This window comes from Felis catus, chromosome A3 (assembly GCF_018350175.1).
Source record: "Felis catus isolate Fca126 chromosome A3, F.catus_Fca126_mat1.0, whole genome shotgun sequence".
NCBI lineage: Eukaryota > Metazoa > Chordata > Mammalia > Carnivora > Felidae > Felis > Felis catus.
In genome coordinates, this window is record NC_058370.1 from 45017144 (window position 1) to 45039647 (window position 22504).

Consider the following 22504-nt stretch of genomic DNA (forward strand, 5'->3'; position numbering starts at 1 on the left):
TATATGTACCACATCTTCTTTATCCATCCATCTATATCAATGGCCACTTCGGTTCAGTGTGTGAAGTCTTTGGAATGCTGGGAGGGTACCTGCCTTTACACTTTTTACACCACGTAATGGTGATAGCAGAGCTTCAGGTTCCTGTTGCATTCTGTAACTTTTAAGGTGTTGTTCTGGACTCTAGCTCATTCGATGTCTTCTAGCTGTGGGCACGTTACAACTTGTTGGCAACCCGACTTGGTAGCTGGTGCCAAGTCTGAGCTTTCCCTGCCCTCAGCCTGCCAAAGCCAAGCCAGCGTGTGGCCCCAGTTCTGCAGAGAGCCAGAGGCCACGACTGTGGGTAGCATGTTTGCCTGTTAGTGGAATTCAAGAATGTGGCCCCAGAGCCCTAGGGAATGCCAGTTGTGTGAATGAGTGAGTTTTTCCCCCATATACACCTGTGTGCATGCACAGTACATCCCCCATGTGCACCCCAACACATTATCTAGCATTTATCCAGCTACATGATGTCTCCCCCTTGCCCTCTACTCCTCCTGTTCCTCACCACCCCAAACACCCAGTTATCATATTCACAAAAATTATCTCAAACTTGGAAATAAGCCAAATGATGCTTTCAATCCAAGGCTTGTATCTTTGACTTTCTGTTAACTGAGCTATTGTATATTGTACAGTTCTATAGGAACAGTGATTAGCTTTGTAGATTTTTGTCCATTTGAGGTGTAAATGATTTCTGTTTGGTGGACGAGATAACCTCAAAGGCTATGGTTTATGGCCTCATAGGACATTAACCATTTTATATCTAGCCTAGCAACCTTATTCTAACATTCCCTCATTAAAATACCTAAAGTAGCCAGCTCCTCAAGTGCAACGAATTGTTTTTATCATCTTACTGGTTGCCTCATTAATTGATGGGTTGAATAAATCTCAGACATGTGCTCATTGTATATTTGCATTAGAATCACGATTTTACCGTTTTGAAAATTATAAATTAATACCATTATTCATAAATATTTCCTCTTTTGTTCCTTTGTTCTCTTAAGATTGTTTCTCTTTCAACTACTTTTAAATTCCGAGGTGCCTGAGTGGCTCAGTTGGTTGGGTGACCAACTTCAGCTTAGATCATGATCTCGCAGTTTGTGAGTTCGAGCCCTGCGTCGGGCTCTGTGCTGACAGCTCAGAGCCTGGAGCCTACTTCGGATTCTGTGTCTCCCTCTCTCTCTCCCCCTCCCCTGCTCGTGCTCTGTGTCTCTCTGTCTCTCAATAATAAACAAACGTTAAAATTTTGTTTTAAAAACTACTTTTAAATTCCTACAACAGTATAGAGCTTAGCTATGCAGTATGGTGGTCGTCAGCCATGTGTAGCTGTTGAGCACCTGAAATGTGCTAGTATGATTGAGATGTGCTAGAAGTGTAAAACATACACTGAATTTTAAGTATTTAGGAGGAAAAAAAGAGTGTAAAACACTTCATTAACAATGTTTATATTGATAACTTGTTAAAATGATAATTTGAGTCTGTTAGGTTAAATAAAATATATTGAAAATTAATCTTACATGTTTATTCTTTTTCTATATGTCTACTGGGAAATTACATATGTGACCTGTATTTGTGGCTCAAGTTATTTTGTTATTGGACAGCATTGATATAGAGCCTTAAGGCCTAATGTATTACTAATCCCAGGGGTATTTGCAACAGAAGTAACTAATGATTTTTATCTTAAATCTAAAGAATAAATCTTGAATTGTAATATTCTTGGTGGAAGAGAGAATTTGGAAGATAAATCAGCCAAGTAATAAGCCATGTACTCCTAAGGCTGGTCCTATTCAGCATGTAAAGCAGATGTTAAGTAAGGTGGTTGTGGAATTAGCTGATAACACATGGAAAATGCATACAGTGGTGTTGTGGCTGTTCCCATCTGGACTGTAGGGTTTGTGTTATTGGCCTTTTGGGAGTTTTCAACTCCTGAACCAAACTCATGATTCTTCTCTTCCCATTTTATGTTTGATATTCCTTCCAAGTATTTCTATTTTATTTATTCATTCATTTATTTTGAGAGAGAGCACACACATGAGTAAGGGAGGGGCAGAAAGAGAGGGAGACAGAGAATCCCATGCAGGCAGGTTCTATGCTGTCGGCACAGAGCCTTACTTGCCTGACTCGGGGCTCAAACTCATGAACTGTGAGGTCATGACCTGAGCCAAAATCAAGAGTCAGATGCTTAACCAACTGAGCCACCCAGGTGGCCCTCCTTCTGAGTATTTCTAAGGCATGCACTATCCAACAGGAGGGAGACCAAGGCATGGATGTGCAGGTGGTAACCCAAGGCTGTCTATAAAATTGCTCAGAAAACAGGAGGCACTTTCAAGCATTCCTGTCATCCTGATCTAGGTGCAAGCACCACCCTCACCAGTTAACTAGCCTCACATTTGTAGTATCTCTAGAATTTGAAGATTTTCCCATAAACACAGGGGTACTGAGTTGAGCGGACCAATGTGTGGCCGTATGGAACAGCTGCTCATTATTGAGGCTACTTAAAATGTCTTCAGAATTTAGGGGACAAAGTTCTTTAAAAACTTGAAAGATTTAGCCTGACAGTCATCTTCGAATCTTGCTACTTTGAGTTTCCAGCTCTCAGGTTTTCTGGATCCCAAGAGTAATATTTGATTCTGACTCTGGGAATGTTGAACAAAACAAGTCATTGGATTCATAACGTGGCATCTGCCTTCCATCCTTCAAATTCATAAGAGAATCTTTCTCTTGTGTCACTTGAATAGAGCAGCAGCTGCTGACTCAAGAGCCCTGGGGAAAGGGTGATTGTCTTTCACTTGGCATAGACACCCCCGAGGACAAGACTACTGAGTTAATAATCGATTTCACTCCCCTGCAGGCACTTCCCTGCCCATAGCCCGTTTGTGAGGGCTGGAAGATGCGCTGGATGCATTGGACTCATTTACAGTCCCTGTTTCCTTGAATAATTCTAAGCTAGGAGGACAGAAGGCAGGGAATGGAGTCAGGGAGAAAGCTTGAATGCTGCCTGAGTGTCTCATCACTTCAGACATAAAATATCACCCACAAAAGGGGGCAGCTCTGAGTTTGCGGCCGCCCCCAAATCCTCCCCCCTCATCTCCCAACCCTGTTCTGACATAGCCTGAATGGTGACTCAGCTTTTAATCATGTGCTCTTTTCTTGTGCAGCCTTTGAACACGTTGTTCATGCACCTCTTTGTGGCCGTGGATGAATATTCTGTTGGCTGCTGCAGAGAGATTATTCGGTGAGTGGCTGGGGTCTTGCAGATGGTGACATCAGGGGGCTGGCAGGCAGCACCATAGACAAGACACGTTAATGCCAAAATGACACAAAAGAGATTGTGTGCATAGTTTAAAAATATTTCCAAAGGACATGAAATTCTTTGAGGTGCTTAATTATCTTGTAATTCATGGCTGTATTAAAGCATCAATGTGGAATAACAGTGACATTTCTGAAAGAAAACAGTTTATTTCTTTGAATCGACACTCCCTTTGACACACATCTTTACTATCATTTGAGGCAAACAGTGCAGTCATTTAAAAAAATGGATTGGGGGGGAAATAAGGGAGGAATAAAGCATCACAGGTTTGGATTTTTCTAAAAATAGTTTTCTTCAGTCTTCTCTTTAGAGATGTTTATTAACCTGACAGAATGCAGAAGCATCCTGAATAATATGGTGCATCGAAATATGATCAGTTGGGCTACTGGGTGATAGCGATGTGTCTCTGACAGCCTGCACAGACATTTGGGGGTGGTGGCCTCAGCTTTCAAGGCACTTTGTAATGTCACACCAGACCATCCAGATGCCAGGTCAAAGGTTAATGTCAGCAGAAATCTGGTGTGCCACATGAATATGGCACTCTTTATTCTCTCTACCTCTGTGGAACAGACAGAAAAGAGGCCATTTGGATTATAAGGAAAAGTAGAGAAGGAAAGGACATTGCCCTGAAGATGTTCTTGCCATTACAGGCAAGGAGCAAAGAAGCCCATGTGGATTTATGAACATCGGATGTGTTTAGTGAAGGCATTTGCCTCAAACAGGTGCCAGCTAATGGGATTACTTTATTATTAACACCTGTCCCACCCTCTCTTCCCCTTGCCAGGGCTGTGTTTAAGGCCGTGCCAGAACTACACTTCATATTTCTCATAGTGCCATCCTACATGAGCCTAGGTAAGGTCTGCTCAATTACCTCCTGTCCCCAGTCTCCAGAATGGGAAATTCATGCTTAAAATGGCGCTTTTGGGAATGGGAATAAGAATGGTCTCTAGGTCCTGAACGTATGATGTGACTATTTGATTATAATAATTAAAATACAATTTCGAGGGGCGCCTGGGTGGCGCAGTCGGTTAAGCGTCCGACTTCAGCCAGGTCACGATCTCGCAGTCCGGGAGTTCGAGCCCCGCGTCAGGCTCTGGGCTGATGGCTCAGAGCCTGGAGCCTGTTTCCGATTCTGTGTCTCCCTCTCTCTCTGCCCCTCCCCCGTTCATGCTCTGTCTCTCTCTGTCCCAAAAATAAATAAACGTTGAAAAAAAAAATTTTAAATACAATTTCGAATGGAAGTCACACTTTGTTCTGAAGCCCTAAAGTTATTCCTTGGTAAAGTGAGGCCACATTTCTTCGTCTCTGTGGTTTAGGCTCGACTCTCATAACGGTGTTTGAACAAGTGGGGAACATTCCGAGTCTGATGTATGATGAGGACTTTGCCGTGCACATATGTTGCAGAGAAAATCATTACCCTCAGCTGCACATTCGCAATGCCAGGTAAGGCTGAAGCAGTGCCTTTTCCTACCTGAGTTTTACACGGACACTTACCTTATGCAGAGTTGCTAAAATGCCATTTCTTACTGTAAGTGATTAGAGCTTGGATTAAATTGTTTTATAATACCCATAAGTATTACTTCATTTGGAGATGTTTACAGTTCCCCTTGATGACATAATTTACAGGCATGAATATCTGATGAGACTCATTTGGTGCTATGTGGCCAGCAAAGTTGTGCATTTACTACTTACGGGCTTCTGAAAACACACGATCCTTGGCCCCACGCCGAGTCAAATAATTTTCAAATAAACATAAAAATGAATCCGCCTATTTAGTTTTCCCAATAGACCCCACCTATTTTCCAACAGTCAGTGAAAGAGGATTCTTTAACATTCGGTGGGCTCCATGACATGCCCCAAAGTTTAGCAGTCTTAAGGAGATGGCAGTGGCAGAGAGTATTTTCCAAAGATGGCTACAACACCATCTTCTATCCTTCAAGCTCTCCTCCAATGTGGCCTTGGAGACTGGTGTGCCAGAGAGGCTATATGTTGGTCCTGGGGTCGACAGCCCCAGCTAGGCTCCCACTGACAGTCAGCATTGCCTGCTGACCTTGTGAATGAGCCATTGTGGACACCCAGCCAGGAAGACCCCCCTTCCCCAGTAACTGGAGCCCGGCTGACATGTGACTGCAGCCACAGGAGAGACCCTAAGCAAGGACTGACCAACTGAGTCCTCCTAGATTTCTGACTCACAAAATTGTGGGCAAAATAAAAGGGTCTTTTTGAAATAAAAATGCATGTGAAATCATTTCACAAAGGTGGTTGCTTGGTTTTATCAGTGGGGAATAAAGTGCATCTTCTTGGGTCAATTGTTGCCATAAATTGTGGACTTCTTTAGAAAGTATTACATTTAAATTTTTAAAAGGTGAGAGCCTACTATTTACCAGGCATATACTATTATGGCATATTAAGAATTTATGGCATATTAAGAATGGCATCAGATCTCTATCTTTTAAAAAAATTTTTTTAATGTTTATTTTTGAGAGAGTGAGAGAGACAGAGCACAAGCAGGGGAGGGGCAGAGAGAGAGGGAGACACAGAATCCAAAGCAGACTCCAGGCTCCAAGCTGTCAGCACAGAGCCCAACATGGGGCTTGAACTCACGAACTGTGAGATCATGACCTGACCTGAAGTCGGACGCTCAGCTGACTGAGCCACCCATGTGCCCTGATAGATCTCTATTCTGATCTTGATTAGACTACTCACCTGATGGGTTAACTGAAAAGGAGAACTTGGCCTCTTCAGGCCTCAGTTTCCTGCCTTTCAGTGGGTGTGAGGGTATTGTCTACTGCCTGGGATTGTTGCAATGAACAGATGACCTGAGGAAAATCAAGTGCTTAGCACTTCCAGTCACATATAAGTGCCCAATGAAATGAAATATTATTCTTATTGATATTATTAAGTGGCTTAGAAGAGGAAAAGACAGAGAAGGATGAAGACAGCCTCATATAAAACCTCTCTGCCCCTGCCCCCAATCTAAATATCCATCAAGGAGTAAATGTTTACATTATAAATTGTGGTGCAGAATCAGCAGTGAAATGCAGTGAACTACTTATAGATGCAATAAGGTGGGTCAATCTCAGTTCATGCTGAGTAAAAGAAGGCAGACATAGACACAAAGACCATATACTGTTGACTCCACTTATATGATGTGCAAATGGCTCATCTGTAGAGACGGAGCAGATCAGTGGTTGCCTTTAGTGGAGGAAAGAGTGAGACTGGAATTCTGGGGCAATGGTAGTGCTCTGTGTATTGATTGGTGGCTTTGCAGTTGCCAAAACTCACCCAACTTAATACTTGGGCATTTTACTATATGTTATTATACCTCAATTAAAAAAATAATTTAAAATAAAAAAGTCTTCACAGAGAAGGTAGCCTCTGAATCTGGTCAGAAGGGACAAGCCGGAGCTCGGTCAGAGGGACAGATTGGACAAAGGTGTAGAGGCAGGAAGGCACCTGGAGTGTCTATTACCAGGCAGTAGGCAGTTGTGGCTGCTGTTCAAGGTGTGCAGAGCAAGAGTAGGCCACTGGATGGCCAAGGAAGAATCATAACGAGAAGCCTTTACCCTGAAGCCAGCATGGAGCACTATATGGGCTGTGTGTGAAGGGTAACTGACTTTCATGTGGTCAGTGGCTTATAAGGGAGGAACAGAACAGTATGGCCAAGAAATGATTCTAGCTGGAATTCAGGCAATGACAAGTCAAAGAGATCTGTTTGGGGCAGGTGCATGGATGCAAAGAAATGTTTGAGGGGGAAAGTTGAAAGATGAGAATGAGTTCACGGTCACTCAGGTTTTCAAGTATGGGGGGATTCACTAGCTAAAAGTAGAAATAATAGCATTAGATGGACAGTTGGGAGGTAGAAATATAGGTCCTCTCATGAGTGAGGAGGTCAAGAAAATAAAGGAGATTGTTTAGTTGTGGAGATTTTATTTTATTTTATTTTTAAATGTTTATTTTGAGGCAGAGAGAGAGCAGACGAGGGGCAAAGAGAGAGGGAGAGAGAAAATCCCAAGCAGGCTCTGCCCTGTCAGCCCGATGTGGGGCTCAGACTCATGAACCATGAGATCATGACCTGAGCCAAAACCAAGAGTCTGCCACTCAACCAAGTGATCCACCCAGGCACCCCAGGAAGAGATTTTAAAGTGAAAAAGCAGAGGCCTATGGCAGAATTTTGAATGGTGAAAATGAGCGTGAATAAGGAAGAGAACTAGAAGAGAGGGAGAGGAGTCTTGCAGAAGTCAGACTCTTACAGTGGCAAAAGATGTAGGGAAATCAAATAATTTGAGTCCAAAAAGAGGCCATTGCATTTGGAAATGTAAAAAGACACAGATGAGTTGAATAAAATTGATAAACTTCTAGCCAAACTGACCAAGAAAAAAGAGAAAATTACCAGTATCAGAAATGAAAGAGGTGATATCACTACAGATCTTACAGACATAAAAGGATAAGGGAATACAGCTCTGTAAATTCATCAACTTAGATAAAATGGGCCAATTCCTTCAAAAACACAACCTGCCAAAACTTATTTAAGGAAAAAAATTGTAAAAACTTGGAGAATTCTTCATCTATTAAAGACAAGTTGAATGAACTTTGGGTAGGAGGGAGGTGGCTGCCTGCCTTGACACTGCCCTCACCCAAGCCTCCAGCCTTAGTCCTCCCGCATCCTCATTTGCTTCTCTTCTTCTCTTGTCCTTATGGTTCTGAACTCTGTCTTCCCAGGACCTGGGCTATTTCTCTCAAGCTCATCTCTTTGGTTCCTCTGTGCTGACAGTGGCCACTTAGTCACCAGTGCCTACCTCCATCCCCTTGCTTTGGGATCTGGTCTTGTCTGTCCTTGAAGGGCAGAGTTGAGTTTTGGAAATCACAATGCAGTGAACCAAATAAATGAGAGGTAAGGAAGTGAAGGCAAGGGGATATCCACTGCTCTCTAGAGAAGTTTGGTGATGAAGGAAAGCAAAGAGAAGGAGGCAGAACGTTATGCAAACAATGGAAAGTGATTCCATTTTCACTTTCCACATAGAGCATTTACTTTGCATTCTGAGATCCAGACAGCACTTGTCTAAAAAAAATATTACCAAGGAGCAAAATAAATTCAGATACACATTATCCCCTAATTTAGGACAAGAGAAAGAAAATTCCTCGAAGAAAACCATTTTTATTTACTTTTTGTATTCATAGCTAAATCGTCAACATTATAATTCTCTTTATAAAAAACCCCTTTGGTCATGAAACGAATGCTAATACAAGCCAAACACTTTCTAAAGAGAAGGAATTCTGTGAGTGAAATCTTTTTTTTTTCAATAACATTAAAAATTTTTTTTTAATATTTATTTATTTTTGAGAGAGACAGAGACAGAATGTTAGTGGGTTAGGGGCAGAGAGAGAGGGAGACACAGAATCCGAAGCAGGCTCCAGGCTCTGACCTGTCAGCACAGAGCCCGACACAGGGCTCGAACTTGCGAGCTGTGAGATCATGACCTGAGCCGAAGTCGGACGCCTAACCGACTGAGCCACCCAGGTGCCCCTAAAATAACATTTTTAATTGATTCTCTCACACCTCTCCAATCCTCCTTCCTGATTTATGAAGTTTCTCTTATAATCAGCGCAGGAAAATAGGTCCTCCTGCCCTTTAGGAAATTACATTCTTTAAATGTAAAAGTATTCACAGGTAGGCAGTTTTTTAATTATGTCATGAGAAATTTACATAAACTGGTTGCTTAAGTTCTCATAAGTAGTCTAATAATTGCTAAACTTTTGTCTTCATTCCATTTAAAAATCTCTCATTTTATTCTGCCATTTGCTAATTAGTTTGGGGGATGGGTTCATTTAATAAAACGAATTATATTTTCAAATTACAACATCTTTTCAAATGTTTATTTATTTTGAGGGGGGAGGATGCGAGGAGGGGGAGGAGCAGAGAGACAGAGAGAGAGAATGCCAAGCGAGCTCCACACTGCCAGCACAGAGCCCAACAGAGAGCTGGAACCCATGAACCATGAGATCATGACCCAAACCAAAATCAAGAGTTGGATGCTTAACTGACTGAGCCACCCAGGTGCCCTTAGAACATTTTTGCCAAATAAAGTTACTGGTCGCAATTTTCTATGTGAGTATGTAACTATACACACGTGTGTGTATAAATAGACAGTTTTGTGGGGGAGGGTAGAGGGGAACAGCGGTTGAGAGAGGCATATTTCCAAAAGTATTTTCTTGCCTGCTTGCTTGCTTTCTTTCTTTCTTTCTTTCTTTCTTTCTTTCTTTCTTTCTTTCTTTCCTTCTTTCCTTCTTTTCTTACTAGGTCACCAGTCTATTATAAGAGGATGTAAGTCAGGAACAGTCAGAAGAGAAGCACAGGGCAAGGTGTGAGGGAAGGGAGCGGGGCCCCTGTTCCCAAATTTCCATGCGTTTACCAACCCAGAAGCTCCGTATTGTCTTAAAGTGTGTAGGCAGCATACCAAATTTGGATCTTGTCATTTTCTTGAGGAATTTTAAAGCTTAAGTACCCCAGCATAGATATTCAGCAAGATGTTTTTGTATTATTATTTACTATTGTAATAGATAATTCTATAGAACTAACTAGAACATAAAATATCTATAGATAATTCTATATAATCTATTGTAATAATTGTATATGTATCCAATACCACATCTGACATGTACAGAGGCAGCATATCTAAAAATCACCAATTTCTTTCACCTTTTAGTAAGGCAACATCTTTGTTAATCTACTCACTAACGCCCCACTTGTGATTCAGGGTGTAGGCTGCTCGAGAAAAGGTGTGGGCTGTGCCCTGCCCAGTGCTGGCTCCTAGTAAGCATGTGGAACTGGTAGTTAGAGTTAGTCTCTCCCCTCTTCTTTCCAACCCATGCCTTTATTCCTTTCCTTCTTTTACCCTTGAAAACTTTAGGGCTACGGACTACAACCTTCCAGGGGATGAGGCTGTCCCAGCCTGAACTAAACCTTCCCGATCCCTGACCCTGAGGTCTTGCTCATTCAGCCTCTGATGGTGAAATGTCCTGCTTGCCCAGCCTACAGAAAATCTGCCAGTAGCAGATCAGAGGAGGAATATAGTCCTCATGGCAAAAAGATGACAGTGGATACTTTGTAAGGAGGAAGGGACATTTATAAAAGACATTTTAGCATATAGTGGTGAACTCATGAGGGAATGGTGACATTATGATGGTTGATATTTTTGCTTGTTGGAAGGTAGAGAAATGTGATACATTTTAAGAAGCCCTCTGTCCAAAATGTTCACATTCGAGTTTTGGTTCTAGCAGGTGTAGAATTTTAGGTAGTCAGAAAATGCACTTATGTGGATCATTTCCCTCCTTAAGAATGCAGGAAAAAAGCCTTTTCAGAAGGTCAGATGGGTGTGGCTGTACGTGTCCTCTTAGGCTGCTTCATTTCTCTTATTTCTCCCACATTGATTTTTTGACATCTGTTTTCATCAACAGTTACTTGCACTGATAATTAATGGTGAAGAACATAGCTCTTAAGACAGTAGACCAGGGAAGGGTTTGGGATGTAATTATCCTTCTGCCATTTACCTAGCAACATGTTCAGAACCAGGGAATTAACACTGTAATCCCCAGTCCTGGTTCTTTGATTTACCCATGTGGAAAATTGTGCTATAATCGTCCCCTCTACTTAGACACTAATTATTGAAGTTACTGTTCTGTGATTTGCACAATGTTTGAAATAAAGCATGACTGCTTCTGGACATACCTTTATAATCTATAGTGGGCTTGATTAATACTCAGTGGTGGATTTGAGATGTTCTCAGACTGAGAAACTGTTGGAATAGTACTTTTGGGGGGAAACCTACCTTTTTCAAGTCTTTTGGGGAGGGGGTAGGGAAGGACTTGCCAGGGAATGATTATGTGCTGTCAGTCCGTGTTGTAGAATAACTAAAATGGAGTACTGCTTTTTTTTGCTGATAATAAAGGCTAACCAAATTGTGTAAGCATTATTGCTATGTAAAATAGATGAAGAAAATTTAGGACTTTAAAACATAAGATTGGTGGTTTTTTAAATACTAACTTTTCACCTCTTAAAGCAAGTATTTTTATTAAGCATTTGACAGCCTTATGCTTTTTTTGGAATTCACTTAAGTTGAACTTCTGAGTACTTTCATACAAATGAATTTTCTGATGCTTAGGTCATGAGAATCAAAGCACTCCAAAAGAAGGGACAGTGAAATTAGGAATTTCACCATTGGTCTTCTTGAGTCTTGGTAAGTGACCCAGCAAATAAGATCTGGTTAACAATTCAACTGGAGTGATGGCGTGCCAAGATAGACTTTTGGATCAGATCCTGGTGGTATAAACGGTAAGGGCCTCTTATTGGCCTTGAATATGCTTTGAAGTCATTTAGGGTTTAAAAATCCTCCATCATTTAAAAAATCATGACATTTTCCAAGGAGTAGAAACTAAATGGTTTTAAAATCCATCCTAAAATTCTAAAACGGAATAGGTGATTGAGAAATGATGGACTTGATTTTCTTAAAGAGACCACTAGAGGTCGCAAGAGATCTTGGAAAAAAAAAAGGTGCTTTGTTTCTACATATGGGAAGAAAAAGACTGACTTTGGGTTCTCCTGCCGCAAATTGACACAATGGTCATGGTAAAAGGTTGGTTTAACCAAAATACACTGCTTTCTTTAGGATTGCCACTGAATTAGATTCTCTGTGAGAATCTTCATTCACTGATTTCTTAAAACATAGGCACAGATACTCTCAGGTTTGAAGAAATACAATATTTATGGCATTTAATGTAACATCAGAATCACTTTTTCAATGGTACATTTTTAAGTCTAGCTAATGAAATGCAACTCCTCTCTGGATATGGAAAATACCATCAGACAGGAGAGAAGAAGCCATGCCAATATCCTGAATAGAAAGGTGGCTCAGCCCTGCTGCTGCTGCCGTTCCAGATCTTAAGTGTGAACTTTCCATCTGTGAATTTGCAATACTTTCTTTGTGGGCGAAGAAACAATCTCCCACACTCAAAGGAAGCTAGCCTGTAGATTTTCCTCTAGGATCGTAATACTGCAGAAGAATGGTCTGGATGCTGAAGCTTTGAAACAATCTGAGGGTCTAGCCATCACCAAGAGACCATGCCAATCAGCTGGGAAAGTTCTGTGGGTTCTAGGCATCATGATGTTCATTGAAAGCCCAGCTAACTGACATAGCGGAAATGATTAGAGTTTGTCCTCCCAGGAAGCCAGAGAGAGCCACCAGGTTCCTGTCATCCCCCACCTTGCCTTCTCTTGGGTTTAGAGGACATCCATACCCCAAGTGATGTGTCCTGAGAGGCTGTTGATTTTCTTGCATTTTGGATGCTACTCCATTTTCATATGGCACATTTTTCAGAGTCTGGTGGACATTTAGGTACCTGAGCAATCAATCAGTCTCTATGGGATGGACCTTTTGTTTCCTCCAAACTAGTTAAAATAAAATATTCTAGGGGCGCCTGAGTGGCTCAGTCGGTTGAGTGTCTGACTTCGGCTCAGGTCATGATCTCATGGTTCGTGAGTTCAGGCCCCGCGTCGGGCTCTGTGCTGACAGCTCAGGGCCTGGAGCCTGCTTCAGATTCTGTGTCTCCCTTTCTCTCTGCTCCTCCCCTGCTCACACTCTGTCTCTCTCTCAAAAATAAATAAAGATTAAAAAAAAAAGAATAAAATATTCTACACTAAGTACATTAACAAGTATATTGTTGCCTCCTCCAAGCCACTTCCTGAATGGAAGATATAAAAGAATGTTGGTTTTCACCCAGAAAATGGTGTCATTCCCATTGTGTTTTATGTTGATAAACTATAACCTTACATAATCATAGCTCCTGACATGCTCTGGGTCACAGAGGTGCTGGACATGTGGCTGTACCATGCTAAATGAATTCATGTGAAGTCGTGGCTCTCCTATTTTCCCAGAGGCAGACAGTGCTCATTGCCTCAGAGTGCTCGAATTTAAGCATTTTACTGGATGGATTGTTTTTGGTAGCTGGGGTGTTTTGTTTCTGTAGGGCTAGACTTTGTCATATGCCATTTGAGACTCTGCAAGGCTGATGTCATACTTTATCATTAGCACTGGGGCTGATGCAAGATCATAAATTATCGATTACCCCAAGGAATGCATTTAGCAGAACAAGTTCCTCCTTATCCATTTTGGGGAGGAGATGAAGTGAGAGACTCTTTAGAACTGCACAATTTGGTTATTTTCTTCCTATTTTCCCCAGAAGAATTAGTATTGCGGTATGATCAGGGATAACTTTGTTCATAGGCTGCAGAGGGCTCATGCATAGGTGTACAGCCCTGGGGCTCTCTGAGCCTTTATTTCTGATTTTTGTACCCATGGAGTATTATTTTTGTGTCCATCCTATGTAGATAAAAGCCCAATCGTACACAGTTGATCTTAGAATTTTCTATATGACAGGTGCCTCGATTCTCTTTAAGTGACTAGGATATTGAATTATTTTTGTATTATTTACAAGTTACCTCTTTTAATATCAATGTGGAGTTTTATTTTTGGCAAAGCATTTGAAAATGGATTTCTTGGCTATTCTCTCCTATAATCTTTTTTTATTTTTTTTCAAACAAGTATCACTCAGGACTCTCTTTACAGAGCAAAGCTCCACTCTGTTAGCAGCACTCCTTTGGCAGGTTAAGTAGGGAGATGGGTTCTGGAATGCAGTGGGGTGTGCTAGCAGGCTCTTTCAGCAGAGGTCCTGAGTGCTTGGAGGCAGGGAGCCAGCCAGTGGGGGTTTCCAGGTGGTGTGGGACATGGGGGCCGCATGTGAAGTCTCTCCAGAGTAGATTGTGCTGAGGGCTTACTGTCTACCAGAGTGTACCTTGTATCACTACATTGTACCCTCCCTGCTGTCCTTGTCCCTGCCTGCTTAGTAGATGAGAAACCAAGGCTTAGTATTGAAGTGACTGGGCAGGTGTCTCAGTCAGTTAGGGCTGTGGTCTCACTCTCCACATGAGTCCCCTCAGGCCACACATTGCTCACCTGGAAAATGGGCTTAGCAGTGGCACCCCTCGGTGCTGTGTGTACACGTGTCATACTGGATGAGGTCCCAGAATACGGTACGGAACCTATTCTGTGTCGCCTATCACTGTTGCACCTGTGCTGCAGTCTACAGGGTATGCAAATGTCCAAAAGTTCAACAAAGCCAGTCTCTGGTTAAAGTGCTAAAGACAGATTTTAATGAATAGTAACTATTATATAGGGAAAAGCATACGGTGTGAACTGAAACTCAACTTTGGTTTGTGCAGAGGTGACTGGACCTATTAAAGAGAAAATTAGAGAATTGAGAGGGGGTGAGGGGAGTCTCAGTAGAGTCAAGGAAGTGAAAAATGACAAGAAGTAGGAAGTGGGTTTGTTCCTTGTGAAACCCATCTGAGTTTGCTAGCTGGAGCTTATTGAAGTTAGGCTCCTACCCTTCCACAGAGACTGAGAGACAGGGGCTCTACCTTTAGGTGTTGGCTAGAACAAACAGGAAATTCTTTTGGCAGCCTTCCTTTCTCAGAAAGGCACTTCAAGGGGGACTGGGGTCATCCTAGGGATGTGGCCTTGGGCTATGAGAAACTATGTCGGTGTTTGTTCAAGTCTTTGCAAGCCAAGGTTGAAGTCTAGTTGAAAAGAAGGTTCAGAGTATCTTGGCTAACCTTTGTCATGGAGAAGCACAGAACTCCCTCTCTGTCCCCAAAGAGCATAATCCTTGGTTGGAAACATGCCCTGCTTTGACATTAACATCAAAAGTGGACAATAGATATCCAGTTTTGATCCCGTCATTAGTTCCTGGGAAAGGAGGCTGGGATGATGAGCCACTGGAGGGTATGGGGTGGAAGGATGCTGGAATTTGGAATAAGTGAGTGGGTCACAGTGCTGGATAGGGACAGAGGCAGAAGGAGGGAAGATGGTGAGGTCCCCTTCTAGGGAGAATGAGTAGATCACCTTGTGTGTCATTGTTGGTGATGATTATGAAAAGAGGCCTTAAAGATGAGGCTAAAGGGCTCTGACCTCATCCCAGAAACAGCGGGGGCTAGCAAAAGTTTTTGAGTAAGGGAGTGAGGTGAAGAAAGCAGGGTTTTAAACAGATTAGTGATAGTGGATGGAATGGGACAATAGGCAACTAGCACAGCTATTCAGGCTTCTATAGTGATAACCTCTTCCATTCCATGCATTGATTATAAATATTCTTCGCTTGTCCTTATGGACCCTTCCTACCTAAGTTGTAGTAATGTTAATAATAATAGCACATCACATGCTATTATCTCAACATTAAATTTACTGTCTTTATGACAGATGAGAAAACTATGGGATGAGGGTTTGAGTGATATGCCTGAGGTCACAGTTATTAAATCCAGATTTAGGCATTCTGGCTTCCAGCCCAGACTTTGACCACTACACTGTATCATTTATCCTCCAATCTTTTCAGAAGAGCACCATGAGCCTTCAATGCATTTATTATGGAGCTTTGGTACACCCAATCACACCCAGCCACTGGTAGCTCTCAAAGTGATTGTGGACACACAAAAATAGATGGGCAAGTAGTCAAAGACTACTTAAAAAATTTAGTGCAGAGCTGAAACAGCTTGTGAAGTGGCTATGGTGTGAGAGTACAGTCAAGTCCATCCTAAAAACACAGTTGGTGTTTGTTTCTGGATCCATGTCATGAATATATTTTAAGTGTATGTGTTTATTTAGTTAGTCATTATTTTAATAATTCCAACACAATGAACACACAGTGTTATATTAGTTTCAGGTGTGCAATGTAGTGACTCAACAGTTCTATACATTTCTCAGTTCTGGCTCCATGTTTTAGACTCCTTACTAGAGAGTCTCTCTGATGTGCTGGCATGTGGAATGAGACAGTTGGTTGGTGATGACATCACACCCAGGTTGACAGTATAATAAGCAAATATCCTGGTTGTCTGGATAAGGACCTTCTGCTGTCTCTCCTTCCAGAGAGTGCTGACAGGTTAAGAATAAGAGTCAACCTGGGGAGTTATGTTTAATCCCTGATGGTTTTCATCTTCTCTTTGTTTTTTCCTTCCTGTATCGTGGTCTGTTAGCTAGCTTTCCCCTTACTTCTGAGTTTTATATAGCAGAGATGAAGTTTTTCAAGTGTGTATTTCTCCCATCAAGATGTTTATTACTGATGAAAAAACAACATTCCAACAGATGAGGCTCACCAGAGGTAAAGCTTTCATCATTGGAACAAAGTGGGGATTTTCATCCAGAGTGCATGGAGCTGTCCAGTTTAAAGCGTTTAGACGCGGGGAGTGGAGCTGTTGCAGGATTGGGGGAATCCAATCCGGGAGTTGGGGCAGGGCTGGGTGGATGAGCCATGGTGTCGACCCCTGTCCCTTGAGCCAAAGCCTCCTCTCAACTGTTTAGCTTGTGCTCATGCTTCTTGCTGCCCACTTTCAAAAGGAATGTCGAAGTAAAGGGAAATTTTTGAAGTGCATTGGTGACTTAGTGTAGTATGTGATGGCAGAGTCTAAGCTGACCTGAGTTTATAACATGGCTCTGTTGCCAACTATTGCTGTCATTTCAGGCAAAGCATTTCATCCTCCCTTTGAGCCTTGCTCTCCACCATCTATAGAGTGAAGATGGCAATCCCTACCTTCTGGGGTAGCTATGAGAAGTATACCAACGGAGATAATCTGGATAAAGCCCTGAGCTTTATATACATACAGATCACTCATATGAACCTACTGTTAATGTCAAAGAGAACATATTAAAAGATCAAATAGGATGATGAAGATGGCACAGTAATGAAGTAAAGGGGAGAAGAGATAAAATTTAGTAGCCAAATCAGATACAGCACAGAAAAACAACAACAACAAAAAAACCCAAATGTGGAACATTTTAATAAGAAAAGTACCAGGAAAAAAAAGTATAAGAACATCCTAGGCAGGTAAAATAGAGTACTAAATATAACCAATAATGTACTAAAAAGAATAAAAGAATGTTAGATAATGTCAGAAAAATGGAGTCTAAGAGCCAGCATCACTGTGCAGCCATAAACCTGGTTCTTGGTTTTCCCTCTCCTCCCATGCTGGTTGTCACGATCACTGTGTAGGGTCCTGACAAGGGAAGTCTGAGGTGAATGTTTCCAAGGTGGTGAGCAGAGCTTCATTATTTTTAAAAATATTTTTTAACGTTTATTTATTTTTGAGAGAGAGACAGAGAGACAGAGTGTGAGCTGGGGAGGGGCAGAGAGAGGGAGAGACAGAATCCAAAGCAGGCTCCAGGCTCTGAGCTGTCAGCACAGAGCCCGATGCGGGGCTCGAACTCATGAGCTGTGAGATCGTGACCTGCACCGAAGTCAGACGCTTAACCCACTGAGCCACCCAGGTGCCCCAGAGCTTCATTATTTTTAAAGTAGCATTTCCTTCTTTATGGGAAATGTAGTGATGTGTCAGGAGTAAAGGGTAGACTTCTGGTCCAAGATGGCAACGTAGGAAGAACCTGAACTCACCTCCTCCATGGACACACCAAGTCAATTCCTGTTCTGGAGCAATTCCTCTTGAAGAACTGAGGACTGACTGAACAGCTTCTAAACAGCATAACAGAGGACAGAGTGACCGCATAAAGAATGGCAAGAGAGGCAGAGACCCAGGAATGAAGGGAACCCCCACCCTGGATGCTGTGTACTGCAGTGGTCAGGGATATTACCTAGGGACCGTGTGCAGACTCATCTGCTGTGGGGCACTGAAAAAAAGCCTCGATTTAAAAGGGCAACTAGAGGGGGGTGCCTGGGTGGCTCAGTTGGTTGAGCATCCGACTTCAGCTCAGGTCATAATCGCGTGGTCCATGGGTTCAAGCCCCATGTCAGGCTCTGTGCTGACAGCTCAGAGCCTGGAACCTGCTTCGGATTCTGTGTCTCCCTCTTTCTGCCACTCCCCCACTTGAGTCTCTCTCTCTCAAAAATAAACATTAAAAAAAAATTTTTTAAGGGCAACTAGAATATAAAGGAACCAGCCCTAGAACCCTGCCAAATGGCGGGGGAGCTGCTGGAACTTCCTCTGTGTCAGAAGGGCTGGTGAGTACCATGGTTTCTGTTCCCCATTGATAAGCGTAAAGGGTACCATGGGTCCATGTTGGGTAAATGCATAAACAAGGTTAAATATTCATATTTATTCTAGTACTTCTCAGTCTCTAATATATAACTGTGACACTCCAGAGGGCACCTATACTAGGAAATTGTCTTTAGACAGTTGAATTCTTTTGGGAGGAAGAAGGGGATGCTAGGGACAATGTCATAGAAGTAGTGTCCTTTGGAACACATTTAGGAAATGCTGTTCCTAGCTTTTTGTCCTTTGTCTCAGAACAAATGATGCCCCACATTCCATACCCAACTATGCTGTGTTCCCTCTGACTGGAATTTTCCACCCTCAGGTCTCTTGACATAGCTCTCTTCCCTTTTCTTTATCCAGGTCTCAGCTCAGATGTCCCTCCTTGGAGAGGTCTTCCCTGACCACTTGATCTTGTCACTCTCCCTCCCAGAGCACTTACCACTGTTTGAAATCTTTGAAGTGTTGTATTTGCTATAGTTTCATTCTCTTTCTCCTGTAAGAATGCAAGTTCATGTCATGAGCATGTTGCTGTGTCCCTGGCATTTAGAACACGGTCTGGCACAGAGTAGGTGCTCAGCTGAAGGAAGGAACACTGAAATTAATTAAGCCTTTGCATTAAACAGGGTAGAAGATCATGATGATCTCATGCCGATATTTTTGCGCCATGACACCATTCTGAAGGAAACTTATGGCGAGTACTTCCTGGCTGAACTAATTGAGGCCCAAGATGAAGAGAATCATGCTGTTGTGTGTGAGGTTGGTGATTTATCTGCCTGGGTTACGCTTAGTAAGAGAAATGAGAGAAATAAGCACATTTTGCCCCACACCCCTACAGCTGCCATCCCCTCCCTGCTTCCAAGGCCAGGCTCGCTTCTGAGCTGTGACATCACCCTCCTTCCCAGTGTGACCTAGCTTTAGTTTTAGGTTTTTGTGAGATGCTTCCAGATGTCAGGCTGCTGTGGGTTCTTTGCCCTGCTCCTGAAGGTAGAGATGGGAGTTAGGGTGAAAGGGAGAGATTCTTGAGGGTGTCTGAGGGGGATTTCTGAGACCCCAAGATCCCAGAGGCCAGAGATCACAGACCAGCATCCTGCTGACACATGGATTTTGTTTGACTTGGAAAGTAATATTTTTTTTAACTTTTTGTTTTAGCAAAATTTCACACTTACAGAAAACTTGTAAGCACCCAAGTTCCCTAAATGGTAACATTTTACCACATTTGCTTTATCATTCTCTTTGCTTGCTTTTTCTATGTATTTCTGTCTTTTAATATATAAACATATATTTATATTACTTATATTATAAATATAATTATATAAAAATATAAATATTATACATATATATTATTTAAGAACTCTTTACATTTATGTTTTTCTGAAACTTTTAAAAATAAGTTGTGGATGTAATGCCCCTTTACCACTAAATACTTTCGTGGTTATTTCCTAAAAACAAGAATGTTCTCTTATGTAACTGTAGTACAGAGGTCAGTATTGAACATGATTCCTGTACTCCTATTATCTAATCTACAGACCTTATTCAGATTTTACGGACAGTCCTTTAGAGCAGAAGTAAATCCACATCATTTTTTGCATTCAGGTGTCCCGTGTCTTCGGTCTCTTGTAATCTGGAACTCTCTAGTTTGCCTTTGTTTTTCATGACAGTGACAGTTTTGAAGAGCACACATCAGTTATTTTGTGCAACATCTCTCAATTTGGATTTGTCCAGTGTTTTCTCATGATTTGATTTAGGTTGTAGATGAGTAAGTTTTGTTTTATTAGTGGCTAGCATTTACAAATTAAGAAAGTGTACATAACAGTTGGAATTTCTAGCTTCTCTGGAAAAATCAGAAGGCCTGCTGTTGGGCCTGCTCTTCTGCAGGTCCCCAGTGAGATGGAGCTTTGGAGCAGCTTTGGAGCAGCTGCTGTAGACAACACCATTGTACCAGCCTGGCCCTGTGAGCACGTCAGTGGTGACCACTGATTCAGAACATGCTCCACAAATTCCATAGCATCCATCCTGGAAGGCTTTACTGAGACGGGAGGTAGGAATGGGAGTAAAGGAAGATGGAACCCACCCCCTGTGGTTTGCCAGCTGTAGACCCTGAAGTCTACACCCAACAGAAGTGAGGAGAAGAGACACAGAAGAGAGCTGGCAAGATAGCTAGCTTTAGCACGTCTCAGCTCAAAGCGGAGAGCAGGCTGACCTGGTGCCTGGGGCAGCTGCCGTGAGCAACCCTGCACCTTGTGAGATTGTCCCTCATCCTTGCCCTACTGCTGGAGGCATTCGTGGAGGGACATTCTGCCCTTACAGAAATTTAGCTAGTTGTGGCTTCCTTCTCTGAACCTGCCCCCACAAGATTTGATAATTAGGATTCAAATCCTAGTTCTGATAGCGAAACATTAAGTGTATTGAGGTATCTTTAGGCCTTCATGTTGGTGCGAGCCTGTTGAAAATAGGCCTTCCTGAAAAATATTGAAACATTTAGGCCTTCCTAAAGCCAAAAATATTGTGATAGCTTTCTACCTCATGCCACTCCATCTCAAGCTTTGGACATTCTTAGGAGTTGAAAGTGCTGAAATTGGGATATTCATGGGGTCTGCTCTGTGCTGTGGAGAAATTGACACAACAAAATTGGGACTCTTAGTGCCTCAGGGTAATTAGGGAGTGTGTGGTGGCTGTTCAGCTTTAGGAAGGATAGGGTTGTAACCAATGGTAGCCGCTATATGTGTGTATAAGAAATGTGAGGAAAGTATTCTAAAGAAGTAAGTACTCAAGCTTGAGCATGCATTGAAATAACTCTTGGGGTGATTAGAACACAGATTACTGGGACCCACGCTCAACATGATCTAGTAGGTTCGGGATGGGCCTGGGAATGTGTACATCTCACTAGTTCATGGGTGATATTGATGCTGCTGGTTTAGGGACCATGTTTGGGAAGTCTGTTTTAAAGGAATGGAGCTCCCCTGCAAATGTCTCATTATTGACTTGTGTACAGGGATCTCACAGGGTCAGGCTTCTGTTGCTAGTTTTAGGAATCAAGAAAAGAAAGCAATTCAAATGTGAGCTAAAATGTTCCCTTTGTATCGCATGAGAAATCTAGAGGACAATTTTTGTAAAGGCCTGTAAACGTGGTTTATGTAAGCTTGGACTGAAGATTGCTTTTGACAACGAGATAATCTTAGTTTGAATGAATTTTTGTGTTCTCTTTTGCATATCATAATTAGCAGACATGAATAAAACCCTTTCATGTCCAGCTCTATAACTGAATATTTCATTCATAGAATCCCAACGTTCAGGCAAAGATGACAACAAATTAGCTTTTTTTTCAAGTGGCCAGTTTATGGAAAAGCGTTTGAAGGTGAGAATTTAGCAGTTTTACTTCTAGGATGATCGTTCAGGGATTCTTCATACATTAATTTCTCTATTTGACAAAACTTAAGAGCTATTTAAAGAATATTACTTTTCTTGGAAAACTTGGAATCAAAAATTCTTTTATTCTGATAACATGATCTGTTGGAGCTTGTTTCTACATCAGTAGTTCTCAAGCTCAGTTTGTATGAACATCACCTGATCAGAATCAGGTGATCCTGATGGGGATGCTTTTAGACTGTCCACATGGCAATAAACTTATATCCAGAATATATAAAGAACTCATATGGCAATAAAGAGACAAATAATCCAAATAAAATGTGGGCAAAGGATTTGAATAGCCATTTCTCCAACAAAGATATACAAATGGCCAATAAGCTCATGAAATGACAGTCATTAGGAAACTACAAATCAAAACCACAATGAGATACCGTTTCACACTTGCTGGGATGGTTATAATAAAAGAGAAGGACAATAATAAGTGTTGGTGAGGATGTGGAGAAGGTGCCATCTCATACATTGCTGGTGGCATTATAAAATAGTGTGGCCACTTCGGAAAATAATCTGGCATTTTCTCAAAAAGTTAAACATAGAATTACCATTTGACCCAGCAGTTCCACTCCTAGAACTGAAAATACATGTCCACACAAAAACAGGTACATGACCATTCATAGCAGCATTATGCCTAATAACCAAAAAAGTGG

The 22504-nt window shown here is 41.9% G+C and overlaps 1 protein-coding gene across 9 annotated transcripts in view; it reads left to right on the forward strand.

Moving 5' to 3' along the window:
* CFAP61 (cilia and flagella associated protein 61) overlaps positions 1-22504 on the forward strand; it is a 285236-nt gene that overhangs the window by 17775 nt on the left and 244957 nt on the right. For all 9 annotated transcript variants that reach the window (XM_019826885.3, XM_019826881.3, XM_019826883.3 and 6 more), the window contains 4 exons: positions 3195-3271; positions 4131-4198; positions 4663-4789; positions 19058-19190. In XM_019826885.3, the coding sequence (XP_019682444.3) occupies positions 3195-3271; positions 4131-4198; positions 4663-4789; positions 19058-19190 (405 nt within the window). The remainder of the gene's footprint in view (positions 1-3194; positions 3272-4130; positions 4199-4662; positions 4790-19057; positions 19191-22504) is intronic.